The sequence below is a fragment of the Nannobrachium achirus genome, assembly GCF_963921795.1.
Source record: "Nannobrachium achirus genome assembly, chromosome: 18".
In the NCBI taxonomy this organism is placed as follows: domain Eukaryota; kingdom Metazoa; phylum Chordata; class Actinopteri; order Myctophiformes; family Myctophidae; genus Nannobrachium; species Nannobrachium achirus.
In genome coordinates, this window is record NC_137825.1 from 50689063 (window position 1) to 50707459 (window position 18397).

The 18397-nt window shown below is 41.0% G+C and overlaps 2 protein-coding genes across 2 annotated transcripts; one reads left to right on the forward strand and one right to left on the reverse strand.

The window, feature by feature from the left end:
- Nucleotides 1-1096: 1096 nt before the first annotated feature.
- LOC308302700 (uncharacterized protein) lies at nucleotides 1097-4055 on the reverse strand. The gene is made up of 9 exons (XM_080746991.1): nucleotides 3636-4055; nucleotides 3378-3449; nucleotides 3075-3131; nucleotides 2856-2926; nucleotides 2655-2732; nucleotides 2462-2541; nucleotides 2224-2310; nucleotides 2039-2116; nucleotides 1097-1822 (listed from the first exon to the last, which is right to left on the reverse strand). The coding sequence occupies exons 6-9, from the start codon at nucleotides 2498-2500 to the stop codon at nucleotides 1718-1720; spliced, it is 309 nt and encodes a 102-aa protein (XP_080603117.1). The 5' UTR covers nucleotides 2501-2541; nucleotides 2655-2732; nucleotides 2856-2926; nucleotides 3075-3131; nucleotides 3378-3449; nucleotides 3636-4055; the 3' UTR covers nucleotides 1097-1717.
- Nucleotides 4056-6483: 2428 nt separating this feature from the next.
- Nucleotides 6484-17518, forward strand: LOC308303172 (carbonic anhydrase 4-like; the record flags this gene model as incomplete). Its single annotated transcript, XM_080747496.1, has 9 exons — nucleotides 6484-6524; nucleotides 10936-10979; nucleotides 11117-11143; nucleotides 11984-12154; nucleotides 13257-13405; nucleotides 14939-15034; nucleotides 15754-15832; nucleotides 15951-16114; nucleotides 17339-17518. The coding sequence occupies 9 exons, from the start codon at nucleotides 6484-6486 to the stop codon at nucleotides 17516-17518; spliced, it is 951 nt and encodes a 316-aa protein (XP_080603622.1).
- Nucleotides 17519-18397: the final 879 nt, after the last annotated feature.

The window sequence follows — 18397 nt, forward strand, 5'->3', positions numbered from 1 at the left end:
TGTATTCAAATACCTGATTGCTCGGAGGTCATGCACGGTGGGATCCCCAGTGACCTTTCCCGGGCGGATGGCTTTGCAGAGGTTCACCTGGCTGAAGTTTTTGAAGAAAGTGTGGTCTACATACTTCACTTGGTATGGCCTGGGATTGGTACGGGCTTCCCGGATGGCAACGACATACTCAGCTGGAACGCAGATGTCTCTGTTCCTCAGTCTTCTCTCAATCACACTGTGCACAGGATGTACTCATCATAAGAGGGATGTTCTTCGAGGAAGTGCACGAAGCAAACTCGTTGGCAGAGAGACCAGCTTCACCCTCATGCCATAAGTAATTTGATGCATCATGTGAAGTCATGTCATACATGGTAAAGTTATGGACACAGAGCTTGGTCTTGAAATAGAGGGATGAGGCCTGTAGCTTGGAGCAGAGCAGGAGCCCCTGAAGATCCATGCATGTCACCAAGGTCTTCTCACCTGCCTCGTCTTTGTCCTTCTGCTTCATGGCTTGTGCAGTGTCCTTTTTGTTGCAGTGCTCCTTCCATGTGGCAGCCTCAATGTTCCCAGCCTTGAACGCACAGCAGGTATCACACCGGTCTTTCTTCGGGTGAAAAAGAGAGTAATTCAAACATTAAACATTCTGGTGAACACTTGCCTTGACAGCGCCTGGATGCCATGGTCTGCACTGGAACGGATATACTCTGCATGGAGGTGATTGATGGACTTGAACACAGGCTCCAGGTACATCTTAGTAGCCTGATCTCAGACTCAGCTCACGCTTTAGTCTGAAACTGTGCTCTATTCTAAGCGATTTACAGGGAGGGACTTTTTTGCGAGCGCGCGCGAGTGATCGACACGCACGGTGGACGCGACGCACGGTCGCGGACTGTGTGTGTGTGATTGTGTGTGTGTCTCTGTCTGTGCCAGTGACAGAACTGCGACCAGAAACATGTAATCAACATAAACAGCTTGGTGAACTCAGCGTGTGCGTGTGTGTGTGTGTGCCTTCCTCAGCCTGCCTGTGTGTGAACTTCGTTTGAATCGTTTCAACTGCTGCGCGGATTGGATATTCGTTAGACCCACCCCCCACCCCCCGCGCTCATTGGAGCAGCCGAAAATAAAAAGTGATTCCTGTACTCAGCTCCAGACCAGAGAAAGAGTCCACTCTGAGAGTGGGCGGGGTCTCTGGTCTGGAAGCAGGCTAACATCTTAGAGGACGAGGACCGGCAGTAGTGCGAGGGAACTTTTGGAAGGTCCAGAAGGAAGGTCTTCAAGAAGTCAGACTCCTCTTTCCTTACCCTCACCCGCTTCTGCTTATCTTCCTCAGTAGGGCTTTTCCCTCTTCTTCCTACCCACTTCAAAAAAGACCACTGCTTCAAGCCTAGGGTTGACAGGAACATGCGTTGGCACACTCCGAGTCTCCTGCCATCTACGACAAGGTGACAGAAAATGGATGCCGACCTCCTGGATTTCTCTGCTCCTGTCCTCCGTCGCTTTACACTGCTCACCTCTACCAATGATGCAACATAAATCTTCCTCTCCTCTCTCAGTCTAATTTCTCCCAGAAGTACTTGAAGATCTCTTCTCGCTTCGACTCTTCCACTTCTCTGCAGTGCAGTTTACTGGACCTGTGGCCGGCTGCAGACTGACATGACACACCCATTTTTCTTCCCTCCTTTAACACTGACTCTCTATTCTTCCTAGGCCAGATATGACTGGCCTATCATTCTACGCCTCTTCTGGATGTTGTTCTTCCAGCCCTCTGGATTTCTCCTCTTCCTACAGAGACCAGCATCAACACCTGAGGAGTCTTCTTCCACCTCAAGTCCTATATTGTGTCACAAAAAGAGAGAAAATTTGTCATTCAGACCATTAGTGTGCGAGTCTCTCTGTGTGTATCTGTGCAGCCCCTTGCGTGCACATCTGTGTGGGTATGTACATGTGTACTGTATGGATGTGTAGTTGAAAGAAAAGAGTTAAATAGCAAACATGCACCATGCAAGATACTACATTACACACGTGTCCATATTAATAATGACAACACCTTCATTTCCAGATTCCGATTCACCAGGAGAATCACCATGTTGGTCACGTTCAGGTGTCCAGTTTCGATCAAGCGGATCTGGGAAAGAAAGAGGAACAAACAGAATGCACACGTTGACATAATTCAGTGTTGCTAGGACTTTGCATTCTTTGCTCTGGCTGACTTAAGCCTGGTTGTACACAAACCTTCTTCGTCCCCACTTGTGTCGTCATCCTCAACTCCTTCAGAATCTTCATCCTCCACATTTGAGTCCGGCTCAACTCTGTCTGCACCTAAAGAACAGAAAAGAAATATGAGATGTTCTCACATTAAGTGTGAGGCGCTTTCTGGTCATGTACAGTATGATTCTGAAGGAAAAAAATGAAAATGCAACATTCAGCAGTCACTATTTGTGTTTATTACAGTGATTATTAATAATAATACCTTCATATCCAGATTCAGCAGCACCAGAAGAATCACCATGTTGGTCACGTTTAGATGTTAGGGTTAGTGGTCGAGTGGATCTGGGAAAGAAAGAAACAAAATGAATGCAATGTTAACACACCTGCAATTCAGTGTCAGGCTTTGCTCTGGCCAATAGCCTCGGTTCCCTGGCACTTGTTAGTTTTACACCAACCTTCTTCTTCCCCACTTAAGTAGTCATCCTCAATTCCTTCTTCGCCTCCCTCATTTGAGTGAGGCGCAACAACTTCTGCTGCAGAAAAAGAGAAGAGACTGAATGTCAAATAGAAAACATGCAGCATTGACAATAATGCAAAGTGTCACATGTGTGCGTCATGTTTTTGTATGAAAGACTCTATACAGCTATTAATATTACCTTCATATCCAGATTCAGCAGCACCAGGATTATCCAACTCTAATTTAAGGTTCCATGATGAATCAAACCCTCTGGTAAAAACATAAGAGGAACACAATGTACAGTGAATGCAAAGTAGAAATTACATTGCCAAGATGTTGCATCCTTTGCCCTTAATCTGTTTTACCACAAACCTTACTTCTCTCTCAGTGGGTGTGTGTGCGTGCGACAAAGACAAACCTTCAATCTCCTCAATTGATGAGTCCTCCACAACTGCTTCTCCTGCTGCTTCTCCTGCTGAAAGGGGAAAAAGGTCACACAAATTAATGAAATGGCTACTTTTTAAGATTGTGATACTACAGCAGATACTGATTAACAATTTGTGTTAAGGTAATAATACTATGTTTGAAACTAGTACAGCAACAATTCAAAATGGGTACTTAGTGCATGTTTAGGGATTTGTAACTAGGACAGCAGGTACAATACAAAACCACACATATGTGTTTCTATGCACTATAATTCATAACACACCACACCACATACCTTCACTCCCAGATTGAATCAAAACAGCTGACCCAGCACTGGCAGCATCAACTTGGTCACAATCAAGTGCATCTTGGAAAGATACAGATTATCATTAGAACACTGAATACAGCAGCTAATTATTGTAATTCATGATTAAAACACTTTGATTTCCAAATTAATCACACAAGTTGCACCACAGCCAGAATCACTACACACATCATTAAACTGAGCTGACTTATTCCTATTTTTCTTTCTATTTTTTTTTATCCCACAAACCTTCTTCGCTGCTTTCACTGCTCTCTAGTACAGTCTCTGCCTCGTCATGTCTGCCCCTGACATACTTGACGCTAACCAAAGCACACAGCTCCTCCATAGAATACATCATCCTGAAATGTTATACTGAAAATAAAAGGAGAATACAGGGTTAAAATCAAGGGTAACACAATGGTGTAAAGAAATTAAGTACATTTTCTTAAGTACTGTACTTGAGTACAATATTGAGGTATTTGTACTTGACTAGAGTATTATCAATTTCCAATACTTTTAATCCACTATATCTCAGATCCAAATATTTTACTTTTACTCCACTACAAGCTGAATTATTTCCAATTTCCAATACTTGTACTCCTCTATATCACAGATCAAAATTATTGTACTTTAATACACAACAAGCTGAGTGCCTTTGGAGTACTTTTACTCCAATGCAAGCTCACAGTGCGACTCATTGTGAGCATGTAGATCTGCCATTTTCAAAATATTTGAAATGGGACATTCTGCATAGAGTACTTTTACTTTTGGCACTTTAAGTACATTTTGATGCCAACACTTTAGCCATTTTATCAAGTACATTTTGAATTCCAGACTTTTACTTGTAAAAGAGTATTTCTACATTACATTATTGATATTTGTACTTAAAGTAAAAACATTTGAGTACTTTTACCACACGTAATGGTACGTTTTTGTCCAGATGGAACCAAATGGACCCTTTATGGACCCGTTAAGGGTCCATTTGGTTCCATTGACACTCTATAGAAGTTGTTGTGCTGGCAGCTTAATGTAATGGTACGTTTGTGTCCAGATGGAACCAAATGGACCCTTTATGGACCCGTAATGATGTAGTAGCCTATTATAGACGGAGCTAAGATGCTAATGAGGCTAGCGTTAATATTAAACTTTCTTTACATCAAATAAAGACCCCGGACTAAACCCTAAAAGACACTACTGCTAAGCACATTTAACAAACGTTTTAATAGATAGATTGCTGTATTTTATGATAATAATAGCGACGTTATCTTACCTTTCTCTGTCTGTCGGCTCTGCTGTGAAGACTGTAGCATAGTTACATACGTTTCCCTTTTATAAATAAAAACCGATGACAACACTAACAAAAAAAATGAACGGTAAAAAGATGAAGCATCCAAATAAAACGTATTTTGACAAGTGATAAAAGTAGAAAAAAGTGAAAAGAAAGCATTTTTATCTAACGAAGACGACAACAACACAACACTGTCTGTGGACGAACCGGAAGTACACAAAACGCCTCTGCGCGCCCGCCCCTTCCCCCTTCCCCCCTTCTGCTTGTATACTATACTAAAAGTATTAAAAAGAAAAGTACAAGACAGCTACAGTTCAGTGATACAAGGTCAACTAAAAAGAGAAATAAAAAAGATGTTGGGGTGTTTACACTGGGGTAGCCTATCTATCAATTCCTACAACATTAAATGACAGAATAATAAAATATATTGTGCACATTGTATCATCAATCATAAGAAAAAAATAAGAAACAATAAATATTGTATTTACAGTAAAAAGGTCAGGGCCGGAGGTAAGGTTAATTGTCTAGTTTTGATTTGCAGCATCTGTAAGTGGCTTTTATCGTGTGTATTAATAATATATGCATTTCTATTTTATTTAATGTATAAAAATGATTGATTAGTCAATAGTTTAAAAACAAATATCGTGTGGATATAGGTTTTATATAGGGCATATTATGTGAGGAACAAACAACAGAAAGCAGAGATTACTCACTTTTACCAGACATGGCAACCGCTGCCAAGAATGGAGAATTATGATTGGCTAGTGGGAAAGGCCGCACTCCATTGGCTCTCTGCTGATCACGTGATTATTGGCCGTTTGATTCCAGGCATGCATTCGTGTGCGCGTGGTACAGATTCGTGTGCGTGAGATGACGAAAGCATTCGTGATGAAGTAACCAACAAAACCACTCGTAAATCAGTAAGAAAATATTCGTATTTTGTCTTGTTTTTTTGTTTTGGCATTATAATCACTGTAGCTTCCCCAAAAACATTCATACTTTTTTTTTTTTTACGGATATTTTTTTCCAATTAATTTGTTTACGTATAGTTTTTTTGGTAAAAATGTTTACGAGTAAAAAAAAGGCAAAGTACGAATACGAATTTGATTTGGCCTAATAATAACCCCATAACATTGTTGTGTGTTGCTTCAATAAATATATCTCTGCTGTCAGGCCGAAACCTCCAAAATGTCCATTTTCGGGAAAATGAGCTCAAGTGCAGTTAGGAGGTTTTGACCGAAGGGCTTTGTACTACTTTTCATTGGTTCAATATTATTTTAACCAACACACAGATGTAAAGGGTGTTCAATAGCACATATTTATGAAAAAAAGAGAGGGCCAATCGGGTGGAGTTAGCTGGTTTGGCAGAAAGTGTGGAGTTAGGAGGTTTTGTCCCAAGCACGTTTTACTACTTTCCATTGGTTCAATATTATTTTAACCAACACTCAGATGTAAAGGGTGTTCAATAGCCCTGATTTATGCCAAAAAAAATCGAAATGATATTAAACATTGGTCAAATTGTCAAATTTTAGAGGCAGAAATTGTGAAAATAGCAGATTTAGTTGCGAGGCGTTGTGAGCATGTAGATCTGCTATTTTCACAATAGAACCGTATTGCGAGTCGTTGTGAGCATGTAGATCTGCTATTTTCACAATAGAACCGTGTTATACAAAATGTAATGCCTCAACTCTTAGTGCTCGTCAGGGTGGGGGGGTCCCCAGTTAAAATATATTCTTTTGGGGTTCGCGGCCTGAAAAGGTTGAGAACCACTGCCCTAGAGTGCCCCAGCTTGTCGGACAGCCACACCCAATGCCTCCATATGAGGGAAAGTATGCTGTAGCCAAGATGAGGTGGGCGGTGGCTTTGCTATACATTTTCCAACGTCGACAGCAGAATGAGATCACCCTGACTGGCTTCGATGCTTAATGGACCTGGTAATGGTATACGGCACGCCAGGGGTTCCGAAAGATGGCTATCTGGGCAGATGGGGTTACATTGATGTGTAATACCCAGAGAGATTGTAGCGAAATAGTGTTCTCATGACAGAAACGTGAGAGCCTGGGACGTGTCCAACGAGACCAAAACATGTGGGGCAAACAATGTCCCCGGTGACTGGCGGTGACACTTGTAAAGTTGTGTTCGTTCTGGGGACAATTTCAAGCTATAGCTTTGCTGTAATGAATGAAGTATGACTTTGGATTAAGGAGAGTCTTGACTCTTGTTGCACCTGCAGGAAGATGAGGATTTGATGGCTCTGACTCTCTGAGTGCCTCTGCCAAATATTGGCCTGAAAGGGCAATGGTGTAAAGTAACTAAAGTAACTTCAGAGGAGGGAGAGAGGAGCGCTTGTCAACAAACAACAAAGTTCCAATACTGGTCTTGGGTGCACGGCTCAGGGAACTAATGTACTTTAGAAAAGATGCCAGCACTCACTTTTAATCTATCATCAGCATGTATGATACACGGTGAGGAAGGCCCGGTAGGGCCGAAACGTCCGACCGTGTGCTGCAGCTGCTGGGGCAAGAATTAAATAAAAAGGAAAAAGATTAAAAGTGATTAAAAGTGAGCATTTACTCAAGTAGCCTACTGTACTTAAAGGAGTAGTTCACCCCCAAAATTACTTTTTTTCCCGTTGATTAGTCACACCAATAATATTTTGTTGTATTTTGTTGCATTTGTCGCAAGACAAAAAATTGATTATCGTAAACTTAGCCTGATGGTTTCCCCAACCAGTGCCATGCATTTGGGTCCCCATCCAGGGCCATGCATTTGGGTCCCCATCCAGGGCCATGCATTTGGGTCCCCATCCAGGGCCATGCATTTGGGTCCCCTTCCAGAATCAATGTGGGTAAATTCACTATAATCACATTTTTGTCTTAGGAATGCGACAAATAAAAACATTAAAAAATCTCTGTGGCATGGAGTAATCAATAGAAAAAAAGTCATTTTGGGGGTGAACTACTCCTTTAAGTACACTTTTGAGGTCTTTTTGAGCGGTGGTCACACCGTCTCCATAGCGTGGCCGTGTGTGTAGGTATGTTTGTTTGTTAGTTAGTTTGTTTGTATGTGGGTGGGTGGGTCTGTATGTAGCCTCAAGCCTGTGTAGTACCTTTTCTGACCACACATGTTAAGGGAGGGGCGCTGTTGTCCAGGCCACACACACACACACACACACACACACACACACACACACACACACGCGGGGGGGGGGGGGGGGGGGGGGGGGGGAGAACCACCGCTCAGTTCACACGGGTGTGATTTTTACTTTACTGGAGCAGCTGCCATACCCTGGGTCCAGGGGGGAAGATAAAAGTTAGTTCTAAATATGAATCCATGAATGTCTCTTTGTCTATCTGTGCGGGTTATTATGTTGGTAAATTACAGTAAAATACAAATGCAACATTTAACAAAATGGTCATTTGAACAAGGTATTAGAATTATATTTTAGGTATAATTATATATTATATGTACTTCTTCTTAAAATAAATGTATCATGCCTGTTGCTAAGGTATGGCAACATGACTGGTGTCTTGCACGCGTGCGAAGGCGCGCGTGCAAGACACCAGTCATGTTGCCATACCTTAGCTTTTTCTTAACTGACGCCACTGTACTGGAGTATTTCCAATTTCCTGTACTTTTACTTCTACTCCACTAGCCCACAACTCAGACAAATATTGCACATTTACTCCATTATTTATTTGAAATGTAGATTTTGATAATTTTTTATACATAACATAGGCTAAAGTAACCCCTTCTTCTTTCGGCCATTTGAATATAGCTGATCTACAAGCTCACAATGCGTTGCGACACATTGTGAGCTTGTAGATCTGCTCCTTTCAAAATATTTTAATACATTTTATATCATTTGAAAACTTGTTAAATGGGACATTCTGCATAAAGAGTACCTTTACTCAAGTAATTATTTCATTCCGGACTTATATTATAACAAGGTATTTCTACATTGCAGTAGTGACACTTTTACGTTTAAGTAAAAAAAATAGATACTTTTTCCATCACTGTGAGAGGGTGATTCCCAGGTCTGATTCCCATTCGGACTTGATTTTGTGCAGTGCATGCAAAATCTAACTGAGATATTCACTTGAAGCAATGCACAATAAGACCCACCTTTAATAATATAGTGTTAAAGGTGGGTCTTACATTGCTTCAGTTATCAAATCAATTTCTGTACGCCTACTTTTTTGCGTTTTAATGGCTGAAATTGCACACATAATTTTCCAATGCCAACAAAGCAAGCCTGACAAAAGTATCAAACACACAAAATTCAACAGAAACACAGGAAAATACACCTACTCTGTTAAACAAGTTTCTTGGGGAACAGTCCCCCGCTTCATGGGGAATCCCATCCCCCTCCCTGAAACCAATAGTAGCCTATACATGAAAAACTTGTTTGCTTATCTCCCCCCCTCCTCCTTTTTTTTTTACCTGAAGCATTGGCTACTTTGAAAAGGTAAGGTGGTGAAAGGTAAGAGGCGTGCTCAAGCTATCTGCTGAGCCCAATAAAAGAGAGAGGAGCTGATGCTTCCCCAGAGAGAACTTAAGGTGACAACAGCTGTTCTGTGAAGGTAAGAGATGTTTTTTCTTCTCATTGGCGTTTTTCCCATGAAATGTAATGTAACGTGCTAAAGTTAACATGCTATTTTAGACTAATAGGCTATTGATTGATTGATTGAAGACTTTATTAGAAGTTTGCATAGGAAAAGGTACAGTTTCATGACGGTACAGTTCACTGGCACAAGGTCTACTAAAAGGAGATCCTAGAAAAGGCTAAGTTTATTTCCATAGGAAACCATTGAAGTTTCTCATATAACATTGAAAGACAGACGGATAGAACACAGTACTATGCAGTACAGTAGATATAGTTGTACTTAGTTGTACATAACTGCACCATAGCTGTACATATTTGACACAATTTGGTCAAAAATGGTGAGTGCATGCACAAATGTGTTGGATTTTAAAGCTTTATGGTCAATAGAGAACTTAATTGGGGAAGCATGCTGTGTGCCTTTTGCAATTAAGGAAAGTGCACTTAGTTTAATAGCAAAAAAAAAAGAATACTAAATTGTTTTACTCAAGTAAAAGTATCAATACTGCAATTTAGAAAATGCTCTATTTTCCAATACTGTAAAATGTAATTGAGTAAAAGTATGGGAATCAAAAGTAGGCTACTTAAGTATAGGTTACCAAAAGTAAAAGTAGCGTATATGCAGAATGTCCCATTTCAAGTTTTCAAATGTATATACAAATCTTTTGAAAATAGCAGATCTACGAGCCCACAATGCCTTGCATAATGACATATTGTGAGCTTGTAGATCTACTATTTACAAATGGGTGAAATGTATAGGGCTGAAGTGGTTATGTATTTGTAAAAAAAATATCCAAAATCTGCAAAGTAGCCTAGTCGCCTAAAGTTTTCAAATAAATGTAGTGGATTAAAAGTACAATTTAGTTGTCTCTGAGAAGTAGAGGAGTAGAAGTTAAAGGAGTAGTTCACCTCCAAAGTGCCTTTTTTTCAATTGATTACTCACCCCATGAGACTTGAGTTCAATAATATGTTTTAGTTTTTGTCACATTCCGAAGCCAATAATTTGAGGAAACTCTTTGTAGGCCCATTGATTCCGGATGGAGACCCACATGCATTTGGGTCTCCATCCGGAATTAATGGGGGGACATTTCTTATAATCAAATTATTGGCTTAGGAATGGGACAAAAACAAAAAAATATTATTGAACTCAAGTCTCCATGTGGTGTGTAATCAATAGGAAAAAAAGTCATTTTGGTGGTGAACTACTCCTTTTAAAGTAAATGACTCAAATAAGTAGCCTACAAATACCAAAAACATGTAAGTACAGTTAGCCTACTATTACTTTACACCTATTGAATCACTTTACTGCAGTCTTTGATAATTGAACAGTTGTTCTTTTGACTTGAATGTTTGTGAATTAATTGCCGTCACTCACCGCCAGAGGTGTCAATTGGGTATGGCAAGGCATGGCAGCTGCCATACCTTGGCTACAGGGGGCAAAAATAAAATGTACTTCTTAAAATAAATTCATCATACCTGTTGCTATGGCAAGGTATGGCAAGTTTTGGCAACATGACTGCGCGCGCGTGCAAGACACCAGTCATGTTGCCATACCTTAGCTTTTTCTGAACTGACGCCACTGCTCACCGCCTTCTGGCCGTTCCTTTTCAGATGAAGAGCCTTCTTATTGTGTTCGTTGCTTGCGCTCTCGTGCCCAGCTGGGCTGTTGCCGGCAAAGGGACGAAGGCTTCGACCTCAATCAGTAAGTGTTTGCTTTTATGTTTAAGTCATTTATAAAATTATTATTATTTTAGATAGTATAGCCTGATCATTTAGTTTTACTCTTGCATGGCCGCGCACGGCTATTTATAACGAATACTTGTTGTTTTCTCCCCGCAGATTGGTGCTACCATCTTTCAAGTTGCAGTAAGTACTACATTACGCATGTAAAATGTCATTGAAATACCCCTGCTGCGTATAGGCCTAGGCCTACGCACAGTGGTTCCCAAACGGCGGCTTGTGATGGACATTTTCGTCCAAATTAATTTTTTTTCTGCGGAGATTATAGGCTTAGCCTATATAGGCTACACAGCCGTCAATTATTGCCAGAAACGTTTATGCCAATATTATTTCTGCATTATAATTAGGCCTACCTATTCTGAAAAACAACAAAAAACATACAATATTTTCATATGAAAAGCTTTCAAAAACATTCAAAGTTTCATAAATAAATAAATAAACAAATAAATAAACAAATAAATAAATTAATTAATTAATAAGCTCACAAGGTGTTGCATTGTGATGCATTTTGAGCATTTATTGAAATAGCTGATATACTGTAGGCCTATAAACTTTGGGTTAAATTGGTTAAACTGATTTTGATAGTGTATAGTGTTTTGTTTTTGTGTTCATTTTATTGGGGACCCCCAGGAGCCCACCCAAGGAAGGACCCCTGGGGGTCCCCAGTCAGACCATGCTTTGAGAACCACTAATCCTGATAGCTTTTGGCCACTTAAACCCCAGCATCGCTATTGTGCATGGGGAAGGCTTTCCTGAAAATAGCAGATGGTGCGTTGTGAGCTTGGGCGTTGTAAGCTTATTTTCAGTGAAAGCTTTCTCCACAAGGGTTAGACAGAGAACAGGAAATACACTAGTATAGAGCCCTGAGGCACTCTGCGCAACCATATGGGGTTTAAGTGGTAAATACAATGAACGCCCGCCATTGCGGCTTGACTAATTGAAACTCTTGCGTTTGTGCTCTTCCAGACGATACGACTTGGCCGACCATCGCTCCGAGTTACTGTAACGGTTCCAGGCAGTCTCCCATCGACATCGTCTCGGCATCAGCCACCGGCGACTCCAATCTGGGAGCCTTCACCTTTAACAATTATGACAGCAACTCGTCGATGACAACCGCCTTCAACACTGGCAAGACAAGTGAGTAGCAGCTGCTTTAGAGACAGACCTTTTCGTTGCTATCGGGCAGCCAGAGACCTCTTATCTCCACATTTGAAACTTTACAGCGTCACAAAAGCATCGTAAGTAGCAGATCGTCAAGCTCCAAACTTTTGAGATTTTGAGCAGTGTTTTTCCATAAATTGAAGCCCTACTTCATCATACAAAAGCGTTGCACAAAAGTAGTGAGAATAGCAGATCTACAAGCTCGAAGGCGTTGTGTGCTTGACAACGACGATATTCATCATTAATGTTGCAGCTGGTAAAGCTGGGGCTGACTTTAACATGCTGCTGGCCTAGCTTAGCCAAGGCCTATATATGACCAGTTTTCTTTTTGTTAGATTTTTTAATAATCTAACCAGCAAATTAACTGAAGCTGTCAAATAACTATATTGGAGTAAAAAGTACAATATTTACCCCTGAGATATGGTGTAGAAGAAGAAAAAAACACACATGCTTACTCTCCTGTGTTTAAAATTTTCATGTGAGGATTACATAATGCAATGGTTCTCAACCCTTTCAGGCCGCGACCCCCAAAATATTCATATTTTAACTGGGGACCCCCCCATACATTTTATATAACACGGTTTTGTTGTGAAAATAGCCGATCTAAGGCGTTGTGAGCATGCGGATCTGCTTTCACAATTTTCACAATTTCTGCCTCTAATATTTGACAATATGGCCATCGTTGATTTTATTATTATTTTAGAGGTATAAAAAGGGTTTAAAGGTCCTTAAATGTAGAAATGTGCAGATACCCTCTATACATTTATACTGTATATGTTGGTTTGTTTACTGTTGCACATTAAGTTAATCATCTGGGGACCCCCCAAAATCATTTGGGGACCCCCCTGGGGGTCCTGACCCACAGGTTGAGAACCAATGACATAATGGGTCAGTCGACGTTTAGGGGTGGATCTGGGATGTGCTCCTCTCTCATGGTGTCTTCAATCTGTACACATAGCCTACAGTGTAGCCTATACTGCATGTGGGTGGTGAATGTTGTTTGTCCAACGACAGAATGTTACTGTACTAATACATTTCCTGTCTCCCCCCCCCCCCCCCCCCCCCCCCCCCCCAACAGTCAAAGTGTCACTCACCAGTGGGATCAGCATTTCAGGAGGTGGTCTTGCTGAAGCCTATCACAGCCTGCAGTTCCACTTGCACTGGGGCAACGGCTCCTCAGTGCCCGGCTCAGAGCACACCGTGGACGGCAAGCGCTACCCCATGGAGGTATACTTCTTCAAATTAATGCATGCTTTTTTTGTATTAATTGTCTTTAAAAAATAATTGCCTTTGAATGTTTTTGAAGCTCTTTTGAAACGTTATATCAACTCTGTATAATGTGAAAAGCACGGCTTGGGTGACTAAAGGTCAAGACATGCTCCGTCCGTCATTCGGACTGGCTTCTGAACTAGTTCAAAGAGTCAGGACATCTGGAGGTGCAAGAGAGTTCTGAGACAGCCCATCAGGCTGCCTACACACAGTAAAGTCATATACCCTCTCCTTGTCCTTTGAGAATGAGGGGGGGAGGGTGTCGTCCAATTAATTCTCTATGGAAGTCACATGGTTTCATGCCTCTTCCAAGCCTCTTGGCTTAAATCAAGCTTGATTTAAAGGACCTACACCATGAATTTTCACTTTTTCTATTTTAAAACCTTTTTTTGGGGTCCCACTGGCACCTTCTATCCTCACAAAGTCCTATTTCTGTACATTGTGTCTTTCTCTGGTTTTGGGAAGACAGAGATGAAAAGCTTTCCACGGGTTCTCAGAACAGTGCTGTTCTGAGAGTTGAAAAAAAAATTTTTTTTTTCAAAACCTTTTCTTTTCAAAACATTTTTTCAAAACATTTAAAAAAAAAAAAAAATTTCAAAACATTTTTTTTCAAAAACTGTCAAAAAGTAAAAAAAATATATATATATTTTTTTTTTCAAAACTTTTTCAAAAAACTTTTTTTCAAAAAACTTTTTTTTTTCAAAAAAACTTATTTTTTTTCAAAAAACGTCTTTTTTTTCTGGAAAAACCCCACTAGATGCGCCCCTGAGCAAACAGAGGCCGTTTTGGTATTGCAGCTGGAGAGCCTCATTATAGTAGAGCTAGAACAAACAAAAAGAATGGTCAGAGTGTTTGTTGAGGGTTAAAACCTGTCTAAGACTCAATTTTGAGCATATATTTATACAAAAAATATAGTTTTAAAAGCATGGTGTAGGCCCTTTAAGCCAAGAGGCTTGGAACCATGTGACTTCCATAGAGAATGAATTGGACGACACCCCTCCCCCCTCATCCTCAAAGAGGGTATATCACTCTTTTGTGTGAATGCAGCCTCAGAAGTTCGGAGGGAGTCCATTTGTAGTCATACTGTGCATCTCCTCCCTGTCCGGAAACCTGGGAAGGAGCATGCATTGTGCTCAAGTCTTCCAGCAAGTACTGAGAGCTGATGATAGGAGTTCTTCTCCAGTCGCTCCACCTCAGCAATCCATCTCCCAGTACTCTAGCGCAGTGATTCTCAAACGTAGACATTTTAAGGTCTCCCCTTAACTTTGACAGTGTACAAATGTTTTTTTGTACTCTGTACTCTGTCAAAGTTACAGACTTTTAAGGACCCCCATAAAGGAACCTAAAGAGTCCCTGAAATCCACTTTGAGAACCACTGCTCTTGCGCAATGTAAAGGGTATCAGACTCGTCCTTGTTCTAGGAAGATAACAAAATAAGCCACTCTGACCCGGGTACTTAATTGCTTATTTCTTTATTTCCCTCCCTCTTAGTTGCACATTGTGAATGCCAAGGCCTCATATAACGGGAATACAACGCTCGCTATCCAGGACTCCACGGGGCTTGCTGCTCTCGGGTTCTTCATAGAGGTAAGGAAGGCGATTGATTCACAACAACATCAGATATTAAAGGACCAGTTTACCTCTGCATGAATGATGATGCATTTTGCATCATGTGAGTCATCATGCTGCATCATATGATGCAAAATGCATCATCATTCATGCTGAAATACTAAAATATCTCAAAACACAGATTGAACACAAAACATAACTCAGGATTGTGTTGATCTTGAAATAAGATCTGGTTGTCCCAGAGGTGAACTGGCCCTTTAAAGAGGCGGTGCCATAGTTTTGTACTTTTTCTGGTTTTCATGTGTCTGTGAGGTTGACCGTACTTCAATAGACCCCCTGGTGTGGTTGTTATGAACAATTATGTATTCCCTTTGTATTTTGGATTTCTTCCATGAGGCTGAAACCTTGTGGGTCAAAAGTGCCGATCCAAAAACACAGATTTAATGACATCATATAATCATCCCCTCCCCTTTTACCATTCACCCAACACTGTGGGTGTGGCTAACTTCAGCTGGGTCACCACCCACCTGAACAACCAACCAGGCATACTTAATGAATTGGTGGGTGTGGCCACCTAAACACCTAATTTTAACTCTTTCTGTACACATTTTTGGAAAAGATCCTCCTCCTATAATCATAATACCTGATAATCATGTTTTAGGGGGGAAATAAATCATGGCATTGCATCTTTTAATAGTGTGACCTGACACGTGCTAATTCAGTGTTCACTTTGTCAGGAAATGACAGGTAACGACACTGCTTCGCCTGCAAGCTGGAATACCTTGACCGGCTACTTGTCCAACATCACACAGAAAGGTAAGCGTTTGTTTTTGCATCGTTTTCCCTTCACATTTGACCGTGTAAATGAATTCAATGAAGGATCAGCAATCAGCGTGCAGTTCCTTCACCAGTCAGTGCATCTGTCTGTCCACAGACCAGAATGTAACGATCGCTGCCGGCATTTCCCTGGATGACCTGTTGAGTGGAGTGGACCGCACCAAGTACTACCGCTACCTCGGCTCATTGACCACCCCCACTTGTAACGAGGCCGTGGTTTGGACCGTGTTCAAGGAGCCCATCAAAGTCAGCAAAGATCTGGTGGGTTTGATTTTACAGCACATGAATGCATCCGTTTTGAAATCGTACATGACATAATGTTACAGCTAGGAGGTTCTGTAGTTCACTTTTTCCGAAATATTGAGTCAGGACCCATCTTTGGGACCAGGCACGTGCACACATAGACATCAAAGGGGGCTTGAGCCCCTGCCCTTTTATCCCTCTGTAAAAAGTGCCCTCTCCAGACCATGAATGCAGTTTTTACTATGGCGAAAGAAATTGATTATCGTTAGTTCAGTGTGGTATCAAGCTCCGAAAACAGCCGACCTCCAAGCTCACAACACGGCGCGCTGCGAGGTCTGCTATTTTCGATATTTTCGATATTCTGCGAGGTCTGCTATTTTCGATATTTTCGATATTCTGCGAGGTCTGCTATTTTCGATATTTTCACCGAAAGGCTCTTTTCATTCTCTGCACGTCCCTGTTTAGGACGTAGGCCCATTTTTTATGGGTCACGAGTAAATCTGTTTAATGATTATTTCAAAAGATCTTAAAAAAAGAGAACATTTTTCAAAAGAATTTCACAATTTAAAATCTTGAAAAGTTTTAAGAAGTAGCGATAGCAGATCTATAATGCGACACGTTATCGTCTTATCGATTGGCTATTTTCACAATTTTGGATACCGGGGAGATCTCGGGCTAAAATGCAGTGGTGTAAAGTAACTAAGTACATTTACTTAAGTAATGTACTTAAGTACACTTTTGAGCTATTTGTACTTTACTTGAGTAGTTCCAATTTCCAATACTTTTACTTCTACTTCACTACATCTCGGTTCCAAATATTGTACTTTTACTCCACTACAATTTTTGAAAACTTTAGTTACTAGTTACTTTGCAGATATAAATTATAATATTATAAAACATGCATGGACCACTTTAGCCCTATTTCATAAGTTGGCTATTTGAAAATAGCAGATCCACAAGCTCCCAACGCGTCGCGATGCGACGCGTTGAGAGCTTGTAGATCTGCTATTTTCAAACATTTAGTACTTTTACTTTTGGTACTTTAAGTACATTTTGATGCCAATACTTTCATACTTTTACCCAAGTACATTTTGAATTCTGGACTTTTACTTGTAACGGGGAGTACATCTACAGTGCAGTATTGATACTTTTAATTAAGGACAAAATGTGTGCACTTTTTCCACCACTGCTAAAAATGCGTGTGGAGACCACTAGCTGACGAACCGACGTCTTGTCTTGCAGATCGACCTCTTCAGCACCACGGTGCACGTTGGCGACGCCACCTCAGAGCTGATGACCAACGTCTACCGAGGCATTCAGCCGGCCCAGACGGTGACCACCCAGGCCAGCACAAGCGGATCGACCAAGACGTCTTTCTCTCTGGGCCTTGTGGCTCTTTGCCTACTGATCAGGAGTGTTTAGAGTTAGGGGCTCCAAAAACCTTTTTAATCGTTTTTTAAAAACCAACTGCCACCTGTGCCATTGCTGTTGATCACCAATACCCAGTGGAGGAAAAACGGTTGTCTGTGTTTTAAGTTATTGCTGCTATTTGCATAATGCATGTACCGATGTCTCCGTTTCACATTGGCACATTTCCTGGGGCAATCTGCCTAGATCATGCATGTCAAGCATCTGCAATGTAGTGCATTTGAAACTACATTGCAGTGCACATCATGGGGTGATCACTGCTTGCCTCCTGTGAATTGTTTTATTTACATTTTTGTTTGTTTTATTTTTATTTTGTTGCTGAGGTCAGCGGACAAAGTGACATGAGTGAGATGAAAAAAACCTGAGTGAAATGTGCCAATGTCAACCAGAGACATCGGTACCCATCTCCCTTATGTTTTCCATGTGACCTGATGTCCTCTAGAGCAGTGTTTCTCAAATGGGGGTAAGTGTACCCCTAGGGGGACCTGATTCTATAAGTGTCTTTTAAGTCCTTCTAAGATTTTTTGAAAAACCTATGTTTCTATGTCAGCAATCTGGCCAGCCGTCGTCAAAGAAAAGGTCCTTTTCACTTAAATGGAGCTCAGTTAGTCTGTTCTTGAGAGACTACTATGCCAAAATGACACGTATTTGACCACGGACCCGTATCTCAAAATATTTCGTTCCAGGGACCACCCTGAAGTAAAATTTGAGTTACAAACGTTCGCTTTGAAAATACATATATTCAAAGATTTGCACACTTTAACGACTTTTTCAAAAATAGCAGATCTACAAGCTCGCAGCGCGGCACTCGGTGCCGCGCTGTGAGCTTGTATATCTGCTATTTTTCAATAGTTAAAGCATTCAATAATCCCA

What these genes read in the sequence shown, in the direction of transcription:
- LOC308302700 (XM_080746991.1), bottom strand. Translation starts at nt 2,500, where the DNA reads ATGGTGATTCTTCTGGTGCTGCTGAATCTGGATATGAAG. An exon ending in TGCTGAATCTGGATATGAAG is followed by an intron (nt 2,311 to 2,461) that starts GTATTATTATTA and finishes TCTGTTCTTTAG; the next exon opens with GTGCAGACAGAGTTGAGCCG. An exon ending in CACAAGTGGGGACGAAGAAG is followed by an intron (nt 2,117 to 2,223) that starts GTTTGTGTACAA and finishes TTTCTTTCCCAG; the next exon opens with ATCCGCTTGATCGAAACTGG.